We start from the raw sequence: 25,113 nt of genomic DNA, 5'->3' as shown, positions 1-25,113 counted from the left end.
GCGTGAAAACATACTGAAACGTTGGTTTCATTTTCTTTTGGGTTTTTAAGAGGTTTTCGATGTTCCCTTCTTCGTGGGTGTCGAAAATTTACTTCAATTCTTTTAAACTTTTTCTCATACATTGGTGACAAATGCGGATATTGTTCATTAAATCTTCTATGACACTCGCCATAAATGTAAAACAAATTGTATAATTATGTTCCATCGTGCTTTCTCAAACAAATGCAACTTTTAGTCACCATGGCCGGCCAGAGCCTGCTGCACAGATGAAAAGTGATTACTTTAATTCACTTTAATTGCATTATATTGTTTTTTTGCTTATAACTCACAATCAGTGAAAATAGATGTACCATAGCTTCGTACGTTTAGATGACAAATTACGTGCTAATAAAATATGGGGTGTATCCATATAGCTATTAGACATATAGAAGCCCTGTCTATGCTAATGGTACAGGAACCCGGGAAGCAACGTATGTAACAAAATTTTGAGAAGGTGTGTTCAATATGCGCATGCGCGAGATTTGAAATTTTGTTTTTAACCAATGGCAGCTCTAATTATATTTTCTGATGTTCGACCCATAAGGCCTTGGGGCTTCCAAAACCAACATGGCAGCTGGAAGGTCGTCAATGTTTGGGTGCTGCGTTTTTACGGCAGTGTTTTCTCAAAATAAGTCCAAATTCCATTAAATTTTCAGGAAAAAAAGGAAGGTGTAGAAAGCGTTGTTAAAAAAGTTAGTTAATATTATGCTGCATACGGATCCTTAGTCCTTACTATAATTCTGTAGGTATTGTAGCGTTTTGGTTTTTTAAGCGCTATAGATACGATAGCAGCTAATTTTTACCGAATTAGTGCCCAAATAGTTTGTTTTTATAAATTTATTTGCTTTAACTTCTATTGAAAAAAGTCGAATTCACAAAATGTGGCTGTAAAAGTGTAAACATCTAAGTGAAAAAAAATTTCAACAAGCACGTCGTATATACACAACGCTCATTCTTTCCTCGCAAGTCTAGTAATTGCAGAAAGTTTCGCCTCCCAAATATATAATTATGAAAAGGACCAATAGACAATTTCGTTAAAAACCTGTAGGTATTGGACAATGTAACCAAGAAAATTAAACACTAGTAAAAAACAAGTCAATAAACAATTAGCACTAAATGTAACAGAATTAACATTAGCAAACCCTAAAAAGTGTCGTTTATTGTCTCAAAATTTAGCAAGAGTTTTCCATCTCTTCTATATCTTAAAGGAGTGATGTGTTCCCCACATATGGATGCTCTTCTAAAGCTATCAGCCTCCCTGGCAGCTCCATTTTTGACAGGGAATGTTATCCACTGTTTCTTTACAATTTGATCTTTTGGTAAACTAAAAAATAAAATGTAAATTGAATGACAGTACCTTGATAAATGATTATTATATCAAAACTAGGAAACGGACCATAATGCGAGTCTAAAAAAGATGGAATAGAGAACATGGATCAGTCCTATAACTTGTCGAAAAACTTCTTCTACTAAATAGTTATTGACACAAGGGAGTCAAGGACATAGCTTACTCTCGAGCCAAGCAAGGGTTGCGAAAATAGTCGGAGACTAATCAATATCTCTTCTCCCCAAGTTGTGAATAGAATATTTTTCCTACTCAAGTTTTCCCGAATCCAAAAAGCAGATTTACAAAATCGGGTTTTATTGATAGAACTGTTTCTATTTAATCAGTGTCAAATTTTGTGTGTACCTCCCTAAGGAGGTAGGTGACCTACAAAGATTTAATGTTTAAATTCTTCCTGTTGCAGCTGAACTGATTCTGGTAATAATTTCTGTAATTTTTGACAACCTAAAGGCAATTTCATTTTCACTAAGCGTGGTGACAAACGAAAACTTTCCCACATTGAGGTTTACAAGGATTTGTAATTATCAAGGAGTATTTCTTGTATTGTTCTAGTAAAACTTGCAGCTTAATTGTTTTTGTTATATTTCCTGTAATTCCTGTACACTAAAACATTCCTATGTAGCTATTTAAGTGTACTTTGCAGTTTGTTAAATCACTCGTGTTTGTCTAAGATCTTATTTTCCACACTTGTGATTTTGGTGAAACAGCAAATATTGAAAGCACAAATTATACAAGTTTGTGAGAAACCACTTTTAAATCTTTCAAATTAACTGGTACATAAAGAAACACTTACCCGTATATAGGCATATTCTTTGCTTTAGTGTTTTGAAGACACAATTTTTTCACAAAAACACGACAAAGGTACGGAGAGAATCATAATCACCAAAAATGTAAACAACAATGCCGCAGACTGTTATTCTCTGGCAATAGCAATTCCTAGCTCGGCGTTGCAAATTATATTCGGATTTTAGAGACTGATTTTGAGTTCTTATGAATATTAGTCATTTTTTTCAGAAAAATTACGGCAATGTGACAACTCAGTTAGTTAGGATCACGCATGCGCAAACGATCCACACCTTCTCTACGAAAATATAACCACCTGCGGCGCATCAATTTTTACCGTAATAGTGCCAGTATATTATCTTATAGCTATATGGGCGTACCATTTAAAATTTCCACGTTACATGGATTTTTATGTCTTGCCAATTCGGCCTTATCGTACGCGATAAGTTAATCCTCATACTATATCATGATAAAGAAGTTTAATAGGGAACCGCAACCAGAAATTCAGTATGTGTCGCAGAATATATAAATGTAACAATATACAGGGCGTTTCATTTAAATAACGAAAGTTGATATACGTTTCGAGTATATCGGGCAATACCGCATGACCAAAAATATTTGGCATAGGTAGCTCATAATCGCTTACATAATTAACCAACATTTCAAATTTTTACCGGAAGTTATGGGACACCTGTCGTGAAAAACCCTGTATATGCAAATTTTAGAAATAATTTGTTAGAATAAGATTATAAGGAAGCGTTTAGATAGAATGAATTAATTAAAATGATGATTATTAATGAATTCTTGGCAGTTATTCACCTGATAACTATTCTATTCTCCGTTTCATGGAGATATGCACAACTTCTCTTTTTATTGACCTATCATTATTATCAATATCACCATCATCGAAATCACAATTGTCATCATTTGCAAACGGTTTAAGTTTATAATTATCGGATCCTCCTTCCTATCATCATCTAACATTAAATTATCAGTTATATTAATTGTTTCCACAGACTACTTGTAATACTATTGGCTGTTGGCTTTTTCTTCAGCTTAACTGAAACTGTCTCGAATTCTACTCATTATCTCGGATGACTGATTCCCATATTGGTGAAAAGTAAAGGTCTGTATTGTTTGGAATGGATTTCTATGGATTCTGTAATTTTTCTTTGAATAAGATTTTACTTCCGGTTTCATGATTGTGTTCGGCAACTGGTGACGAGTTTATTGGTCGTAGTCTTAAGGCCCCTTCATGTGCTTTTGGCCAATTTTTTTTGTCCGGTCTCTCAAATATATTCTTTGCCGCATATGCATTGAATGCTGTAAACTCCTGGAATATTAAACACAATTTTGTCTTTGACGGATGGAAGATGTTAAGAAAAATGTTAAGTAATTTTGTCTACTCCCGTCTGTAAAGTGATTAATTACACACCGATCTAGCGTGCGGGAAGCGTCACTTTACCACGTCAGTTTCCTTTCCCACGGATCCGAGCCACTTCGGACATTTCCCGGGATTTTACTGTTGTAATGTGACATTTATAATTTAAGTTCCCCCAGAAATTTTACATACCGTTCGAATGAAATTTAGTGGTTTTTACAGTTTTTATATTAATATCTTGCCAAGACCATTGTATCAAATATCCATGTCTCATCATTACAAACAAAACAAAATTGAAAGTTAGGTCCTGGTTTTTCTTGCTTACAAGCTATATCCTTAGATGGTTTTTCTTTAAATTAACTACTTATTAATCAATTGTTACAGTTAAATAAACAACATAACTTTTTAAAATTGTGTTTACTCCGTTGTTTATATGACGTATCCAATAGTACATCTCTCTCTGTCTAACGTACAGAGTTAAAAAGAGACAACACTAACAGAACTGATCGGAACGATAAACGGACAGGTTTAATGGCCACTAGTAAATATTTTGTTTGAATGGTACGAAATTTAGTAATACGATAATCTGCTATTATTTTTAATTTGTTAAATTGTGATTTTTTTCTGATGATGGTCGTAGAAAAAGTATAGTATGCAATACGTTTGGTAAACTCTTTACCTCACTCGTTTATTATCCAAACAAATAAATTCGTGGGTCAAATGTCGTTTACCGCACTTGTTGCATAATATACTATTGATAAGTGGTATAGTTTTCAATGTAAGGAAGAACACCAGTGGCAAGGGTGGAGTTGTTTTCGGACTCATAATTGTGACTTCATCTTCCAGCAATAAGGGAATCAGTCATCTGATGTTCAAAGGTTCAGAGTAAAATGCGAGCCAGTTAATCTCTAAAAAAGCCAATGGGATGATTGGCGGAACTTTTGATTGTAAATAGTATTTATAATTATATTAATTGCTTGTCAGTAATTATGCAAAAAAAATTAACAATTAAAAAAATGTTACTTTGAATGCAATATTTGTGGTTGTGTTGATAAAAAAAATGATTCTGAGCTTATAACATTAATGTCAGAAATATATAAAAAATTCGTCTTCATTTTCTTTTTCAACATGTGCCTGTTTACATCTCAAGATCATGATAAGGTACTGGATAGAATGCAGAAGAGATGTGAAATTACTTACACAAAACACGCAAATTACAAAAACTCGATCACTGAACAACAGTCGGTCTTCTATAGCTGATCCTGCATGAAAAAGTCTGAATCGAGAAAGACGGAAAATCTTGTGGTTTCAGAATCTAAGAAAATGGTTCTCCCAAACAAACGAAAGCTGCAAGTAAATCCCCAACACGACCGAAATGGATAGAGGCACTACATTCTAGAAAAAGAATATCTGTCCCTGTACCATCTCTCAGGTTGGTAGCTGCAAATTTTGGACACTTACACTGTTTCCTAACCATCGGATCGGGTTTGGGATTTATACCGATTTAAAACCCGTTTCAAAGTAAATAGAAAAATGAAAAGTCCAATAATTTGAGGAGGATATTTCATAGATTTTTCAGAGGCTCTTAGGATTTTGGAGGAAAAATGGTAGAGCGAACAATATTTTTCAAGAACGAATAACCATCCTGAAGATACCAAACGTGTGTCACTCTTGCTTTAAAAACACTGATTCCGAATCCAACCGTTAGACTGTGTTTGGCAATCGCAGCGCAGTATGCGTATTCTCCCATCCACTCGCACGTATATACAGCAATTCGGTGAGGTCCCTACCCTGGGGCGGTTGCGGGACGCGATCCCGAACCCCCCGGGCGTGACAGAATGACATGACACAACCGTATTACTTCGGATTACCTGGGCTTAGCAGCGTCCTACACAACACATGTCCAGTTCACATGATACACAAAATCGTATGTGCGTTGTTTAGGGTCATATTTGATGGAATTGATCGCAGCCGGGCTGCGATACCCTTTGTCGCCCTTTGAAGCGTGAAACTTCAAATTTATTTTCTATTAGCCATCGGACGGATAGAGGCATTTGGCTGTGCAGGATAGCGAGGCGTCGATACTCTCAACTCGAAAATTTGGTTTTTGAAACAGACGAGGTTCGGGAGAACCTACAAAATCAGGAGAAGTCGAGGGAGTCCTACGGCGTATCCCATTTTTGATGGTTTAAGGCGCACCCCCCTTATTATTAATAACCAAAACTATTTGTCTCTTAACATGAAGAATATTAATAATGTATCAAATAATGTTTCCCCTGTATCTGGAAGTCCTCTTTTTAGCAACTGTACACTCTTCTACTTCAAGTTAATCCATCCAACTCAAAATTAATTCTCTTTGGTAATGACGAACATCTATCTTAGGCAAAGGAAATACTTTACATTAACATAAATAATTCAAGCATGGACCTTCGTTCTAAGGAGCATATCAAGTCAAATTGAAAATTGAATATTCTGCATTGCTACCTTGTGACTCCCTTGACATAAACAGAATTAGTAGAAGAAAACTACATGCGGCATGTTTATCGATATTAAAGTTGTCCAATAATAATAATAATAATAATAATAATAATAAGCACGTTTATTCCGTACCGGTTCAAAATGAATGAATCAATGCATGAATGAATGAATGATGTAACAACATCCCTATACTTTAATTAATATAAAGTAAACTAATATTTATTTTGCGACATTATAATTATAATGAAATAACTTCAAGCTAATCCTAAATCTGAAATAATTGTTGAGACCAGCAACGGTTCCCACAAATAGTCCATAAGGCTTAAAAATATCCTAGACTTGCTAGATTGCACAGACCAAGGGAATGTGTTCGCTGACAAAAAGTTTGAGTTATACCTTCATTACTATACGTGGAAATGAAGCTATTTTGTCTACTAGCTTTAGATATTTCCGGTACTTCAGTCGTTTCGGTAGATTTTGACATTTTGACGAATTCTGTCGTTCACCACACGGCACTCATTCTGCAAAAATGTACCCGATGATAAAATTTTATTTATTTTATTATAAACTCGTGACTAAAATATCGTTTATCAAGCTTGTTGCGTAATATGCAATAATAAATTTCTTCTACAGGTGAGCCTAAATCTTGGAAAAAATTAAACTTTCTATATCTGCAAGATTTAGGTTGTACGTTTTGCAAGCGATGCTGGTCCAGCATGCCCAAAATGTGAAAAATATGGAATTCTGAAATAAGCAATTTTTTTTTGTTTAGGGTTCAAGTCCAAGAAAGAGCGATTTGCTTATTATAGGATCAATTTCATGGGATGAAAAATCTGAATTGCTACTCAGCAAAACACTCAGATTTCTAATCCACACGGTCCAGTGGTCTAATATTACCGTGATTATTAGACTAATTGTGAAAAATATAATGTAAATGTAAGAAAAAACATGTTATGGTTGAAAAGCAGTGGGTTTAAGTGGGACCCTTGAGACTCCCCTGAGGTTTTGAGAAAAAGTAAAGTTGTTAATAATATATATATATAATAAAGTTGTTAAGACCTTTCACCGGAGTTCACTGGTAACTTCCTTTCGTATTTTTAAGTTTTATGGAAAGATGAAAAAAATATGCTTTACATATTTATCAAATTTATAATTTGTTTTCGGCTAAAGGAATCGATTAAAATTAAGTTTTGGAATGTTTGAAATCCTCAAACGCCTGCTCATTTTGCATTGTGCGAAAATAGCGGCGAATACTATTATCCCTTTCCCCGTAATGTATACGTGAATTTACAATTCGACCATATCTCAAATCGGATATAGACCTTTAGGTTGAACTTCTCGGGCGTGCTCTTCATTTTGTATCATTAGAAACATATAAAGGCCGAGAGTAGACTCAGTTTCTCCATTTAATCTTCTAGTCGACCATAGGTAGCCTTCAGTCGGATGAAAAATAAACACCACATCTTAAGATTTGGTAAATTTCAAATCCTTTTTCTATTTCAGATCTAGCTGTTTTTCGCTTATTAAGAGAGTCATTGTGCTACTTTTTCTGGAAATAAAAGATACCGCAAACCGAATTTTTATAGCCCTTGAGATACGGGATGTTTTTGATAAGTATAGGGAATTCAGTGACGTACTCATTTTTTTTTAATATTTCAATTATTTTCGAGAAATAAGCCTTATTTATTTAATGGAACATCCTGCACGTTTTTGGATAAAACGATTGAGTCTGTTAAGAGCTTCTCAAAAATACATAAAACTCTATGGTTTTTTTTTAATATGAATCAAAATTTTTAAGTTTTGAAAAAAAATCGTTTTGTTAGTTGGTCATGACAGGTTATAAAAAAAACTCTATTTAATTTAAAACACAACAATTTTGTTGTTTTATTTCACCTAAAAGAAATGCACATTTTTAGGCCCCTAATCTAATAAGATTAGTCATTATTGATCATAGAAGACTAACTGTTTATGGTATTGCTCAAGTTCTGATTCCCATAAGGGTAAAGATTTAAGTCGCGTTTAAGATTGTTTGGTTATGATTATCAGAATTTTAGTTAGTAGAAGAATTGACTACATGCAAGAATTTTTGTTTTATCGAAACATTTTCACTTTGAATTTAATTTTGATTTAAAGTTAATAAACATATTTTTTTTTAAAGTTATTTTTGAAAAGTGAAATATAAAAATTGAAACAGTCGTAGTATATATATATATATATATATATATATATATATATATATATATATATATATATATATATATATATATATATATATATATATATATATATATATATATATATATATATATATATATATATATATATATAGAGAGAGAGAGAGAGAGAGAGAGAGAGAGAGAGAGAAAGAGAGAAAGTAGATAAAGCAAATAAAAACAAACTAAGTGGAGAACAAAAAAAAAATCTAAAGACGAAATAAAGAGGAAGAAAAAGGAAGGACAAGACTAGAATGCGATATTTTCATGTTTCAAATTCAATACTATGTAAACAACTAGAGCATTTCAAGGAGCGTTTTTTACATTTTTTATGGAGAAACTCACAGGAAATATTAAAATATATTGTATTTCACTTATTCATGCATTTTTTTATCTTGTGGTATTGTCAATAATATTAAAATTGGAAAGTGGTGTCGAACCACAATTTTATGAAAGAAACATGCCGCATGTCGCTTTCTTCTACTAATTGTATTTTTTTTATGTCAAGGGAGTCACAAGATAGCAATGTAGAATATCCTATTTTCAATTTGACTTGATATGATCCTTAGAACGAAGGTCCATGCTTGAATTATTTATTTTAATGTAAAGCATTTCCTTTGCCTAAGATACATGTTCGTCATTACCAAAGAGAATTAATTTTGACTTGGATGGATTAACTTGAAGTAGAAGAGTGTACAGTTGCTAGAAAGAGGACCTCCAGATCCACATAACATAACAACGTTACTTTTTCTCAAAACCTCAGGGGAGTGTCATTTAAATCCACTTAAACCCACTGCTCTTCAACCATAACATGTTTTAATTAATACCTCCCTTACTATAAGTGAAAATGAAGCTATTTTTCCTACTAGCTTTAGATATTTCCGGTACTTCAGTCGTTTCGGTAGATTTTGACGTGTTGACGAGTTCTGTCGTTCGCCAAACGGCACTCATTGAATGGTATTTTGCAAAAATGTACCCTACGATAAAATTTTATTTATTTTAATATAAACTCGTTACTAAGATATCGTTTAGCTAAGCTTGTTGCGTAATATACCATTATATCTTTCATTTACAGGAGAGCCGAAGTCGTGGAAAAAATTAAACTTTCTTTATCTGCAAGATTTAGGCTGGACATTTTCCAGGCGATGCTGGTCCAGCATGTCCAAAATGTGAAAAATATGGAATTCTGAAACTAACAAATTCTCTTTTGTTAGGGTTCAAGTGCAAGAAAGAGCGATTTCCTTATTATAGGATCGATTTCATAGGATGAAAAATCCGAATTGCTACTCAGCAAAACACTCAAATTTCTGATCCACACGGTCCAGTGGTCTAATATTATCGTGATTATTAGAGTAATTGGGAGAAATATAATGTAAGCGTAAGAAAAAAGATGATATGGGTGAAAAGCAGTGGGTTTAAGTGGGACCCTTGAGACTCCCTTGAGGTTCTGAGAAAAAGTAAAGTTGTGAATAATATATATAATAAAGTTGTTAAGACGTTTCACCGGAGTTCACTGGTAACTTCTTTTTGTATTTTAAAGTTTTACGGAACGGTGAAAAAAATATGCTTTACATATTTTTCAAATTTGCAGTTTATTTTCGGCTAAAGGAATCTATTAAAATTAAGTCTTGGAAACTTTGAAATCCTCAAACGCCTTGTCATTTTGCATTGTGCGAAAATTGCGGCGAATACTATTATCCCTTCCCCCGGGACATTCTGGCTTCGGTCGTAATGTATACTGGAATTTACAATTCGACCGTATCTCAAATCGGATATAGGCGGCCTTTAGGTTAAACTTCTCGGGCGTGCTATTCATTTTGTTTCAGTGGAAACATACAAATGCCGAGCGTAGACTCAGTTTCTCTATTCAATCTTCTAGTCGATCATAGGTAGCCTTTAGTCGGATGAAAAATAAACACAACATCTTAAGATTTGGTAAATTTCAAATCTTTTTTCGATTTTATACTTAACTTAGTATAGCTTACCTTGGTATATTTGCGCACCCTGTGCTGGATGTCCGTTTTTCGCTTATTAATAGAGTCATTGTGCTACTCTTTCGAGAAACAAAAGATACCGCAAACCGAATTTTTATAGCCCTTGAGATACGAGATGTTTTTGATAATTAAATGGAATGGCAATTATTTTCGAGAAATAAGCCTTATTTATTTAATGGATCATCCTGCACATTTTTGGATAATACGATTGAGTCTGTTAAGAGCTTCTCAAAAATACAGAAAACTGTATGGTTGTTTTTAATATTATTCCAAATTTTTAAGTTTTGAAATAAAATCGTTTAGTTAGTTTAGTAATGACAGGTTATAAAAAAACCTCTATTTAATTTAAAATACAACAATTTTGCCATGTTTTATTTCACCTGTTTATGGATTTCGATCACGTATCAAGGTATTGCTCAAGTTGTTCCCATATTGGTGAAGGGTAAAGATTTGAGTCGCGGTTAAGATTGTTTGGTTATGATTATCAGAATTTTAGTTAGTAGAAGAATTGACTACATGTAAGAATTTTTGTTTTATCGAAACGTATATTTATCGAATAAAATTTGATATCCGGTTTAGTGATTGTGTTGAGCAACTGCTGATAAGTTTATTTGTCGAAGCATTAATGCTCTTCCACTCTTCCATGTTCTTTGAGCCTAGTTGAACCTTTGAGTCTATTTTTCGTCCGGTCTCTCCAATGTTTCTGCCGCATATGCATGGAATGCTGTAAAGTCCTGATATCTCAAACTAAATTTTATCTCTGACTAATCGACGACGTTGAGAGATTTTTGGACGTTATATTTCTTAAGTACGTTTGACATGTGAGGTCAGTGATGTTTTGAAACGTGGCGAAGTGTATTTTGTATTGGAACGTATGTTAGGGCCAGATAACAAAAGCATCATCAACGTAGCGTTTCCATAGTATTGGTTTTAGATGAAAGGTGTCGAAGTCTTTATTCTGAAAGGCTTCCATAAATATATTCGCGATAACTGATGATAATGGAGAACACATAGCTGCTCCGATGTTTGTTCAAACATTTGACGGTTATTAGATAAATATGTTCCAGAGAAGCATTTTTCAATTAAGATAGATTCCAGATTCTCAGAATTTAATATATCTAAAACAATGTTGAGAGTTTCAAGAATGGGGGCTTTAGTAGAGAGGGACTCAATGTTGAAACTAACTAGAATATATTGTGGATCTAATGATTTTTAATTGTTCAATGAAGTAAAGGGTTTTATTATAGAAGCTAGATATTTTGCTAAAGAATATGTTAGAGAATCCATAGTGCTGACAATAAGTCGAACGGGGAATCCTTGTTTGTGAATCTTAGGGAGGGATTTATGCCCTTCCTATAGTTTTGCCTGCCGCAAACAACATATAAGCAGAGTAATATGCGAGCCAGTTTCTGTTAAGCTCCGAAGAAGCCAACAGGATGATTGACGAAACGTAAGCAAGTTCGACTCAGCAAAAACCGACGCAGGAGGAATCCAGAAGTTTTGTAAATAATATTACAGTAGCCTGTGGAAGTTTCTTTGAAAAAAAATGTCTTGAACACATTATATGCAAATGTTTGGTAATGGACGGTATGTATTTTATTTTCTAGGTATCCACATGAAAAAAACTCCAAGCAGAAAATGTAATGTTAAGGTACGCACCTAAAGTTCGTGCATTGTTAGCGGGAGCTGTATCTTGTAGCAAACATAAATTTAAACAAATTAAATTAATTAAATATTTATTTGCTTTGTTCTTTTAAAATCGTTTGATGTGATTTAATAATTCTGACAGACTCTTCTACTATCCTACTTGAACCTAATAATAATTTAATAAATTTGATTCTGATGCTAAAATAATCTTTTGTTCTTTCTGCATGTCTGTAGCTGATGATTGTAAATAGTATTGATTCTAAGAAAATACCATAATGTTATAATAGACTTCTAAAGGTACATCCGCAAACTAGCGTATTTGTCATTTGCTAACTAACAGGAAGGATGTTTTTTTAAAACGTAAATATTATGCTTATTATTAGAAGGAACCATAGATTTCTGTATATTTTTAGATACTCGTGACAAACTAAATAGTATTATTTACAAATATAAGGGTTTTTTTTTTCAATGTATAGAACTTTAAGTTGCAATAAAACAACGATGGATTATTCGATTGACATGAATTTTTTAAAGTTCTATACATCATTACATTATGAAAGCTTTAGAAACAGCATGTCTATGTTGCAGATTAATTTTAAAGTGCTTACTAAACAAGATTGCTTTCGAAAAGTCGTCAATGGGCGAGGCAAGTTCGTAGCGCGTAGCGCGGAGTAGCTTTTTATTTGGAAAAGAAGCCATTTCGCGGTTTCTTGTCCTAGAGGGCTCCTGCGGACCACCATGGAACTTTCGCAAAATCGATGTAATTATATTGTGTAGATATACAACAAACTTTGATAAATATAAAAAATTTTAGATTTCCAATTATAATATTCCAAGTATCTCGCGCACTCTGTATGATAGCCGAAACCTGAAACTCTCTCTCTCTCTCTCTGTCGGCACAATATTCAAGGCTGTTCAAACCAAATTATCCCACGTTTTATAGTTTTTCATTTGCCGCTAATAATTTATTCACTAAAACGGCAATAACGTACATAATTGAAAAAATTCCGCAAATGGAGAATTTTTCCAAAATAGTAAATGGTTTTCGAGACACTAACTTTTTTCTGAAACCATGCAGTGCGCCGTAATAATCAATGATGTCATCGCGTCTTGACTGAGCCGCAAATTGAACAAGATTGCCTTCGAAAAATCGTCGCTGGGCGGGGCAAGTTCGTAGCGCGTAGCGCGAAGCAGCTTTTTATTTTGAAAAGGTGGCCCTTCGCGGTTGCTTGTCCTAGAGGGACGCATTGTTTTTCTATAGTGCTCCTACGGACCACTATGGAACTTTCCCAAAATCGATGTAATTTTAGTATGCATACACCCATGCATCTTTTAAGTCTCGCCGAACTTCAAAGTGACGGCAAAACTGTGGTAAATTGTACAAATAACAGGTATTTGTAATGTTTTTTTTTTAAATATCTCGCGCACCCTGTATGATATACAAAACCTGAAACTCTTTTGCGACACAATTTACGATACTGTTCAAATCAAATTATCACATCTTTAACAGTTTTTCATTTATCGCCCATAATTTAACCACGAAAACGGAAATTTTAAGGAACTTTTAGATTTTCTGGCAAAAATCGACACACCCTGTATATAATTCAAACAATGTTTGAAATAGGGGTGATAGCACTGGTGTATGATTTTTTCGAATAGAGGAAGTGGTTTTCAAGAAAATACTTATTTTCTGAAACCATGCAGTGCGCCGTAATAATCAATGATGTCATCGCGTCTTGACTTAGCCCCCAAAATAGCGTTTTTGAAATGGATTTTTTCATATATCCCGAGCAGCGTATGTGATAGATGAAAACCGCAAGTACAAAAATATATAACACTGTTTGATCCGATTGAACATATTTTTTACGATTTTTGATTTGCGGTTAATAATTTAATCTGTAAAAGAACAATTTTCTAGGTCTTTTAGATTTTAGTCTATAATTTGAAAACCCTGTATATCATCGAAAAGATGCATGAAATAAATTATATAACCAATTTTCAATAAAAGGGGGATCCATTTTTGAGTTTCTTTGAATTTTCCGCGCACCCTGTATATTTTTGAAACATTGACAGGAATAAAAGTTTATGGAACCGTATCTTCTGCGTCTTCTAGTTCAAGAATTTTTTTGGTCTCTTAAACGGTTTTGGTTTGCACACGCGATTTTTTATTTTTTTAGAATACTTCTAAGGGAATACTACGGAACAAAACTGCATATGTGTGGCAAATATGAAGTCGATTGCTCCAAATTTCCGACACTTCTCCTGTTTCATAGCAATGTACAAAAAACAGTTGAAAATAGCAAAAAAAAGATGGATGCCGGCGTCGGATCAAGGCCATTTCTGACAAGCTTATGTATCTCTTGGAGGGCTAAAAAGGAGGCAAAATTTTAATTTTGAAGCTCCAACGGTTCGAAAGTTATTCAGGAAAAATCAAAAGACGAAAACGGAGAATGGAGAGACGACGGTGGTCATTTCTGTACCAATGGTGGTCCCCTAGGATCTATCATTACCGGGATATAATATTTTTATACGAGTAGATACTTTCGAAAAAATCGACTTCATCGATTTTCAAATTGCTTTCGAAAAATCGTCACTGGGTGGAGCAAATTCGTAGCGTGTAGCGCGAAGCAGCTTTTTATTGGCAAAACCGATGTCATTCTATTGTGCATGCACCTTTTGTAAAGTGACTTTCACGTCTCCCCGAGATTCAAAGTTACGACAAACTTTGATAAATATAAAAATTTATACAAATAATAGCGATTTCCAATGATATTTTTTTCACTCACGCACTCTGAATGATAGACGAAACCTAAAACTCTTTCCACGCAATTTACGATTCTGTATAAACCAAATTATGCCGAAAACGGCAATTTACAGGGTCTTTTTGATTTCTTGACCATAAACGACACACCCAGTACATAATTGAAAAATTACCGGAACTAGAGAGAGTAAAAGGCTTTCGATAAAAAAAAATTTCTGAAACTATGTAGTACGCCGTAATAGTCAATGACGTTATCGCGACTGGACTGAGCGCGAGGAATAGCGATTTTCATATACACATAAATACAAAAATTTACATTTTACATTTTACAAATTTTGATTTACTGCAAATAATATGCTCTGGAAAATAACAATTTTCGGGGACTTTTAGATCTTTGTCTATAATTGAAAAACCCTGTATATAACCGAAGAAGTCGTTGAAATCAAAGATATAGAACCGGATGTTCCGCGTCTCTTAGTTAAAGAATTTTGCTGATCTGGTTAATTTTTTTCTCTAAACCACAATAACCCAAAAAACATTCAAAAATTTCTAAAAAATACTTCGCGACTTTCGATGGCACTCAGTTTCATCATTTTAAATGTAAATGTGGATTTCTACTTCTCTGAAGTGGGTAATTGCAAATTTAAGATACCTATTATGTTTTTTAATGTTGCACGCAATATCGCGAGCACCCTGTACAATACGTAAAAACCTTAAATACAAAAGTTTTAGCTGTCTATATATCCCGTATAGACGTATATCGTCATGTAAGAAAACTAACATCTTAAACACACTCTTTCAGTTTCAGTTTCAATTTTCAATAATAGGGGGGCCCATTTTTCAATTTATTTTTAATTTGCGGCGCACCCTGTACTTTTTCGAAAATTTGTTTATGAATCCAAATCTTCCGCGTTTTCTCCTACAAAAATTTTTGATGTTTTTCATAGACCCTTGCCCTTAATTTTAACAGGTTTGTCACGGAATCAAAGTTCATATGTGTGGTAAATTTGAAGTCGATAGCTTCAAATTTCGGACATTTATCATGTTTCAGTGGAAAATCGAAAAAAAAATATGGACGCTGAGGTTCGACTCCGGCCATTTTTAAATATCTTATGCACACAGCGAACTGTTAAAAAGGAGCAAAATTTGAACCGTGTAGCTCAAATACTTTGGAAGTTATCGTCGAAAAATCGTAGAATAGAGAACAGACAGACAAAAAATTAATACGTTTTTGTTCGACGCCGATTCCACCTGCACCAACGGCGACGCTGTAGGAGGCACTCGTATACTTTCGAAAAGAATCGATTTCATCGATTTTTCGAAAGTAACAAGTATTAATGCGCCCAGTGAATCTTAATACTGAATCAATAAACAGCCCAAAATTTTTTATTTGATCCCTAAATTTCATTTTATCGCACCATATTCATTCGAACCATATTCAATTGGCAGTTGTTTTGCTTTTTGCTTCGGGCAGTGGTTCTTAGAAAATAGTTATTGACAATATGAATATTTTTTGAAAATTGGGATATACCATTTGGTAACGCCTTGTATATCGAAATGGCCGGCCGCAAATCGGTATCGCGACTACCAGTATTTCCGTCATATCTATTTTCTCTTTGGAAATACGTATTTCCAGGCACCACCCGCGACGAATCCGAATTAGCTATACGAGATCCGCATTGAAGCCGTATGATAAGAACGATAACTGAGCCGGTGGGGGTGATATTTGATTCGATATCGGCAAAGAATTAAAATAAATTGGACCGTTCATCAAACAAAATCGGGACGGCTCTGTCGGTATACCATTGTCACCAGCACAATGCTAGGCTATATGTTTTTTCGACACACAATAAGATGATTTATATATTACCGTCTTTGTTCATGCTGGCTTGGAAACACTTGGAGAGCCTGCATGCCCTGCACTGGTTTCTGTGGGTTTTGTCCACCGGACACCGTCCTTTCAGATCGCCGGTCGCCTTGCACGTGTACACCCTGTTACGGTGGATGCTGCGCTTGAAGAACCCGGAACAACCTGTCAAAGAAATAAACAGATTTTTTCATGTTTTCATGTTCTTATATGTTACAGACCACTGACAACTTATACAAAACATGCAATAAGTATTGAAAAAATTACTTATTTTAATGCATTATGACAAGAACAGGTCAGGTGGTAAACGGCATTTGAGCCACGCATTTATTTGGCACTAGCGGAGCTCTGATTGATAAAATTAATAGACGAGCGACTTATAATTCTCATTTCGCATTTAATGGTAAAGTAGGTTTACTATTTACAAATCATCCGGATTCCTCCTGCGTCGGTTAGGCTCTGAAGAAGCCAACCGGTTGATTGGCGAAACGTCAGCAGGTTCGACTCATCAACAATCGACGCAGTAGAGGAGATTTGTAATAGTATACGAGCCCTAACAACTAATTGTTGGGACGATGTACGAAATAATAAGAAAAAATATTTGTACTTATGTTAAATTGAATTTTTTTGCCTTTTCGATTGAAAAATGAAGTCACGCGCACTTATTTTTATACCAAAAAATGCTATCATAATGAATTATTTTTTTATTTCACATAAATTACATAACAAAATATGAAAAACAACCGAATTTGCTGACAAATAAATATTCCGACGCATTTCAATCTTTTACTTTAAATCGAACATTAATAAGAAGTAACATCACTTTTCGCGGCAATAACAGCTTTTATGCGTTTTGGCATGGAATCTACCAAAGTCTTGCAAAATTCGGTGGTGAAAGTGTTCCAAAATTCGGTGATTTTTGCCTTTAATGCTGGAACTGTTGACTGAGGATTGTTAGGCAAAGTCTTTTTCATCCGATGCCATAAAGTTTCAATAATATTCAAGTCGGGGCTACTTGATGGCCACGATAAAACTTTCATATTATGGTCCCCAAACCACTTTTTTGTTGCTTTCGCAGTATGTCTTGTTGAAATATAAAATTTTCATTTCCAAGAGTTCTTTCTATTAATGGAATCAAACTTCTTGATAAAATTTGTTGGTATTTTTCCGAATTTACAGTACCATCAATGAACTCGTAATTGCCAACCCCTTTACCGCTCATACACCCCCATATCATAACACCCTGGGAAAATTTTACCTTGCGCTTTAGACAATCTTTGTGAAAGGATTCTGATTTTGTACTAATCACCCTTTTTCGAAAATCGCCTACACACACATCAAATTTTGATTCGTCGCTGAAGATAACGTTACTCCACGTTTCCGTTGTCCAGGATATTTTAGATTTTGCCCAATCCAAACGTTTTTTCTTCTGAATAGACGTTAATAATAGTTTTTCCTTTGCCTTTAACAAAAGTAGATCATAGAATATTAATAATTTTTATATTGAAACAGGAAACATTGTAAACTTACCTTATAAAAACTCAAACCAGACTTATGCATCCATTGTGTACAACATTCCCTGGAGACATTTAAGTTTGCCTAGTGATTTCATTGGGCTTGAATTTGTCGTAAGACGCTTCGTCTGCTAGTTTTACAAATCTTGAAAAGAATACGACGATCTCTTTCAGTGATCGGCCTGAACTTTTACCACGAACGCTAACACTAGTTGTCTCTCCATACTTTTTATAATATTTCCGACTGTTGATTTTGCAATACTCAAGTCATTTCAAATTTTTTGCATTGATTTACCTCTGAAATATGATAATTTCTCTCACTTTCTTGTTTGTTGCAACACCACATTTTCTTATCAACTATTATACAAACTTCAAAGATACAAACCGAACTGACATCTCATTTATCTAAGCACACTACATTTTACCATCAATGCATGGGTAGCATTGATTTTTTTGGTATGTAATTCATGTTAAATAAAAAATAATTCATTACAATAGTACTTTCTGTGCTATAGTAATGTGCGTAAATTGATTATTCAATCGACAAAGCAAAAAAAAAATTTAAATAGATATAAAAATGTTTTTTTCATCATTTTATATATCGTCCGAACATTTAGTTGTTAGAGCTCGTATTAAGCAACTAGCGCGGTTAACGGCATTTGAGCGGAGGGTATGATTAATAAAGAAGTGACTTCAAAAGTTTACCAAACGTATTGCATACTATAGTTTTCACTGTCATGAATGGATGGAATACAATGGATATTTCAAATTTTTTTGAACAAAAATATATGTAATTGAAATTAAATATTCATCGCTTCATTTTTAAATTTTAGATGTTTATGTAGCAACTTGAATTGACCATACGCACATTTGTTGTAACGATAGAAAGTTACTCTATTTAAATGAGCATAATTTTATATTGAATTTTGCTAGTTTTAAATTAGTTAGGTATACAGTTAAAAATATTCATACAGTTGCTTTAAATCAAGCGTTAAGTCACTCATCTTATCCCAGTTTTATATTGAGAGGGTGATAATTTTACCGTAAAGTAAATTATTGTATAATTTGGTTTAGACCAATCTACCAATGGAATAATTTTTTTCTGGGGATATGGAGGTTGTTAAGGAATACTTTTAAAAATGGGCTTTGTCGGGGGTGTTACTTAACTTACATTAATGATTACGACAAAAGTAAATTTCTGCTATTTTTAAAGACCAGTGAAAACTAACACATTTTATTAAGCCAATAAGCCGAAGCAGAATAGTTCCTTTAAAACTACTTCTAGACGAAGAAAAAAATTCATTCGTATTGTAAATTTTCAGTGTTTGGTTGTCTGCTTCTCCTTATAATAAATCTTACAAAAAAAGAGAATGAAGTTTAACCATTAACAAATGATACAAAATTCTTAAAAACATGTTCAGCTTAACAAGTGCATGAACATGTTGATTGGTGCTACCTAAAATAATGAACTAATATGAACAAAATTATCGCACATATTCCTTCTTAGCGTTAAATACATTAAAAGCAACGACTTCAACACTGTCATGAAATTTTTGGTCTGGATCCGGTTTTGTCCAAATAGAAGGATTCATATACCACAGTACAGCACAGTCATTTTGGTATGTTACATACGAATAATTTTCATCATTATCGATAAGCTCCCGGGCTTATAGCCTGCACGAGAACTTGCTACCAGTCAGAGCAAATTTCTCAAAATCGCGACGTGACCCCCAACTTTCTTAAAAAATTCAGATGTATTTAGGAAAAATCCCTACTCCCGATGACAAACTTAAAAGATATTGGTAGTAAATGTAGCAAATGTTCTAACTACATACTTTTCAATACTTTTATAACGGATTCTGGAAGTCCAACTTTTTAACGAGTCTTCTGTATAATTATAAACTAGGAAAGTAGTACATTTTCAAAATACACAATCTCAGAAGAAGAATTTGCAATTTGGATATAAAAATTTGAAATATTTTAAAGCAAGACTATTTACTTCAATGAAAAGTATATCTTGAGAATATCAATTATTTTTCAAGCATATTGAAATTCTTAATTTAAACTGATCTTCTTAATTTAAAAATACTTATATTTAAATCGAGTAGAAAATATTGATAATATTGGTAATCTAGAATTAAGAATTTGTTTTTTTCTGTGTGTAAGCATGCTCCCATTTGATATTCGAAAAAACATCTCTCTAAGGACATTACCGATTTTTTGGAAACCAATCTTATACCAGGTTAGATAGATATTAGATAGATTCAGAAGACATTTTCGCATCACTACAGTACTAATTGGCATGGTAAATGATATAAAGTACGTACAATGACAATACTTAATTTTATTATTCGCAATTGATTATTCGCAAAATTGAAACAATTTGGATTATCAAATAGTTCTTGAAGCCTGTGAAAGGTATTCTAACAGGTGGACACGACAATTTCAATTTATTTGCAGCCAAACTAACCAAAACTAATCTGAGAAAATATTGAACAAAACATTTACATTCAGATTGAAAATACTGTTATTCTAGCTATAAATACAATAAATTTAAGTTTTTCTACTCCCGTCTGTAAAATACCTAATTACCCACCGATCTAGCGTGCGGGAAGCGTCACTTTACCACGTCAGTTTCCTTTCCCACGAATCCGAGCCACTTCGGACATTTCCAGGATTTTACAGCACGTATTTGGGAGCAATCGGATGTTTTCGCAGATATTTCCCACGCTTTGAATTTTAACGTTTGTCAATTCTGACGGTCAAGTCAGTGAATGTATTCTTGCTGTTTTGCGAAAATGTATCCAAAATCTAACGGTCGTAGAACTATTCCACAATTCCCTTTCGCTTTATTTTCACATTAAGAAAAAACTCATAGCTATATATATATACTTATATACTCCATAAGAACATCTACATTTTTTAAATCCAACACAAAAATATTTTCTCTGTAACGCCGTTCTCTTACTTTTTGATTAAATAATTTCTATATTTTAAAATGAGCAATCATTCGGCGAAACGAGCGGTCTATCTTTTCCCACATTCCCAGACACCAAGAAATAACTTAATTTACATAGCATCTCGTTGCCGAATGTCAGCATTTCAGCGATTATTTACATATGTGCCAATAAAGATAAAAAATTACACTGGATTAATAAAATATAAAGTGCTTACAAAACAAAATCAGTTTTCACAATAATCAAATTAAATTCTAACTAAAATATATTTTTTCCCAACTGTTGGAATATACTTGTGATGAGACGATTTTTTCTTGTTGAACAAATAAATTGAATTATTATTATTATTATTATTATTATTATTATTATTATCATAATTGTCTCTTCGAGAAATGTATTACTAAAATTGCCGATGTCGAAAATTATTTTCACCCTATAGAAGTCATTGCAGAAAAAAGCCGCAAAATTTTATCCACAGAATAAACTCCAGCGAGAAAAGCGTATATATACCATAATTCCTAAAATTACGGTTCTACATTTTTTTTTGCGCTACTATAATTGGTCGCAGTTTTCACAGGACTAGAAATTTTAAATACTTTTTAAGATCATTTTTAGATTAATCACTGTTGGATTACACCTATTCACCCCGTATATTTTATTGCATTTTTGGATTTAGTGGTAAAAATAAAGGTAACTTTCATTAAACAAATATGATTTCCGCACGGTTTATTTAATTAATTTATTATAAATTAATTTAATTTAATATTTAATGTTGTGTGAATTGCTATTGAAAAATCAGAATTTTCGTGATTTCGAGTAAAGAATTATACCGGGTGCCTTTTTTACTGTATCAGTTTTGTACCTTGAATAGGACGCTCAAATCATCTATACCTATATTATTTCTTTTTTTCTCATTTTTGTGTATCTTTTAGTTTATATTTTATATATTATATAATAATAACAAACTTAGTATTGCATTCTTAAAAAAAAACTAAATTAAAGTCAAAAGAAAGAGTAATATTGGAAAAGGCAAAATAAATCGCAGAGTATTAAGTATACGACGTACTTAATAAAAGTTGCAGATCTTTTTAAGATCTGTCCGAAAAAGAATGTATATGGTGTGCCATTTACGAAATCGACACTTTTCAATTTAAAATTCTCGAAATATAGTCGTTGCATCTAATTGAAATTCTGTTGCATATATCTTTTAAGTCATCTTGGAATGGTGCTAATATAAAATACGACTGATTTACCTTTAAAAGTAATAGCGCTATGGTCATTTTTTTTCAACTAGCATTTTTTTTGAAAAATTGAAATATTGGACAAACTATTAGATTAAGGTAAATATTATTATTAATAAAAAAGTTAAAGAATTTTAAATGAAATTGAAAACAAAATGTAAAAATACCCTGTATAACTTTTGATATAATACTATTATAATTTAAATATTTGTATATTTATTTCTACTTTTTAAAGTTCGCTACAATTTTTTTTTATTTTTTCGACGGCATAAAGTCGCAACAGAAGCAGTAATACTACTTACCATCGCAGCTGTAAATTCCATAGTGTTTTCCGGAACTTCGGTCTCCGCACACTTTGCATGGGATGTCCAGCAGTCTATCTCCTAAAATAGAATGACCATGACTATGACTATATTATATAATATATGAATATTAAATGGATCGTGGCGTCCACGGTTTAAGTTGTCAAATTCTCTTTTGTTTAACGACGTTACAAGATATAAAAAAGGAAATATTATTCTCGCAGTTGGTGTGTACCTGATGAGATGTAGACCAAATTGGGACAAGCTTAAAAAGAGCTTGAGTTTGTTCCAAACCCTCGATAATACTACTTTGTACAACTTTGTAGTTAATGAATATTTTGGGTTGAAATTTAATTCTGGATCTAGTAGTGGAAACAAATAATAATAATAATTAAACCAAAGACTAAGAAAATTTTCAATATAATATACTGTTGTTAGGGGTTAGGCATATACTTTTTTTGTCGCATTTCTTTTTGAGTTTTTGAATTTAACTCGAATTTCCCCTTCTCGTACTTCTAATGCAATATCAATATCAAATTGTTCCAAAATTGTAATTTTTAATCCTATTGGTCCAATAGAAACATTTAATTGATTTTAAATTGTTTGAATATTTGACAAGAAGTTTTAAGACCGTTTTGATAGCACACTTAATGCTTAAAAGTAGTGACCGGACAAAGCTTCATAAAGTTCAACCTCAAAATGTTAGTGACACACATTGATGTGAAATAATAAAACCTTTTAAAGAAAAATTCGTCGTCACAACGAAAGTAACCTTAAAATTATTTTGCTGTCATATTTGCCATTTTTAATATTTTTGTCGCAAAACGAATGCCATTTTCCTGCGTTTATTTTTATGGGTATTTTTGCTAATTTTGCTGGCTGGCAAGATTTTGTTTTAATTAAAAAGTTTTTTTTTAATGAAAAATACGTCCAGATACCTTGTTCTAAAAGTATTTTTGAGACTTTTAGAGTAACGTAATTTTGGAATGAGAATTTCTTGATTTTCATAAAATAATTAATCGTGGTATTTACATTTGTATTGGAACTGGTACAAAAAATCTGATATTAATAACTTATCAGCTTCAAAACCTTTTTTTCTCGAGTCATATTGTTTTGGTTATTGATTGTTATTGAGACTCGCCTAGTAGGTATTATTAAAATTTGCTAACTTGCTTACTTTATAAGAATCCAGAAAAAAATAAAGGCTTTAGATGTCCTTTTAAAAATTCGTTGTACAAGGTACTTAAAAATTTAAAAAAAAAGTTTCGGAAAATACCTTTATCAGAAAAAACGGCTCTGTCAAAGTTGTGCCAAAAAATGTTGTTTTTATTCATTTTAAATTAATACCAAAAATTTAGACCGCACATACCTTTTATTAGGTCATAAAATTTACGGCTAAAAAAATTTAAGTTCAACACAATTGACTGTATTCGGACTCCATAGTTATTTCTGAGACGGCCCTTATTCCCCGACATAGTTTTGCTTAGCTCTCGCGTTTAAAAAATACTTGATATAATTTATTAATTTCATCAGCATTCGTTGCTCAATCCTCACATAATTCCAAGATCAGTTATTTTTTTGACTTCCAGAGTACTTTTCTCATGACAAACTGAATATCATATTCAAAAAAATTAAAAATATCCCCAAAAACACGTTTTGGAGACGCTTCTGTACAAAATATTAAAATGTTGACACCAGCATTTTAAACTCTTTCAGAAATAATTAAAAAAAAACATTTTTGGTAGTTATTTTATAGTAAAAAAGTCTATGTTTAACCAGCATACTAGCTAAACGCTTTTTTAAACACCCCCTCTGAGGGTCAAGATATAATCTACAAAAGGTTCTATTTTCATCACAGTGCGCTATACTTAGCCGGGAATGACATCATTCATTATCTCATAGTCTACACTTGGGGTAGGACTTACCCGTGCCCATTCTTCGGCCTGGCGACGGCCTGATTTTACCCCAAATCGACGAATCAATTTTGGCGTTTTCCAAAGTACTCGCGCACAAAATCAACACGGAAGCAAATCAATCCCGTACATTTCGATAACCGATCGGCAAATTGTTAATTCTTCTACTCCCGAAAACGACCGTTAAATGAACTCTAACCGAGTGCCAGTATGCGGGGGTGGCAGGACGCCGCTCGTCAGCAGGATACACGGCAAACCGACTGGCAGGACGTGGAAGAGGTTTCCGCTTCCTGGCTCCGGAAAAACCGACGACGAGAGTGGGAGAGGGTGACCGGTCGTAGCAGGATGACGATGTTCAGCAGGTCCGCATGCCATTTTGTCACCACTCCCAGTCAGCGTTCAAATGTCAACCTCCTCCCCACCACCACCACCGCGAGCGGGCAGGACTGCCGTCGACGGGTGGCCTCGGGGGAAGGGGACACCCGGGGGGTGGATTTGTTGTTTCGACGCTCCTTATCGGATGTTGGGTTTCTCATATTAATTATTAGGTGACGTCTGATGGTTTTTTTTTTTAAATAGCCGAGGTCCTGATCGATTTGTTAGGATAGGTGATAGTCCAGCGTGACTAATCGCTACCAAGCCTTATGGCGGTTGAGCAATAATAATTAGAATAGCAAA

At 33.4% G+C, this 25,113-nt stretch overlaps 1 protein-coding gene across 1 annotated transcript in view; it reads right to left on the bottom strand.

Moving 5' to 3' along the window:
• The window catches only part of LOC132701810 (protein dissatisfaction), a 92,542-nt gene extending 68,085 nt beyond the window's left edge, over positions 1-24,457 (bottom strand). Inside the window, exons 1-3 of the mRNA XM_060670021.1 lie at positions 24,448-24,457; positions 22,523-22,603; positions 16,512-16,673 (exon numbers count right to left, since the gene is read on the bottom strand). Coding sequence (XP_060526004.1) covers positions 16,512-16,673; positions 22,523-22,603; positions 24,448-24,457 — 253 coding nt within the window. The remainder of the gene's footprint in view (positions 1-16,511; positions 16,674-22,522; positions 22,604-24,447) is intronic.
• Between the last annotated feature and the right edge of the window lie 656 nt (positions 24,458-25,113).

Source organism: Cylas formicarius, unplaced genomic scaffold, assembly GCF_029955315.1.
Source record: "Cylas formicarius isolate icCylForm1 unplaced genomic scaffold, icCylForm1.1 PGA_scaffold_5__7_contigs__length_24384050, whole genome shotgun sequence".
In the NCBI taxonomy this organism is placed as follows: Eukaryota; Metazoa; Arthropoda; class Insecta; order Coleoptera; family Brentidae; genus Cylas; species Cylas formicarius.
This window is presented reverse-complemented; position numbering and strand designations above follow the sequence as displayed.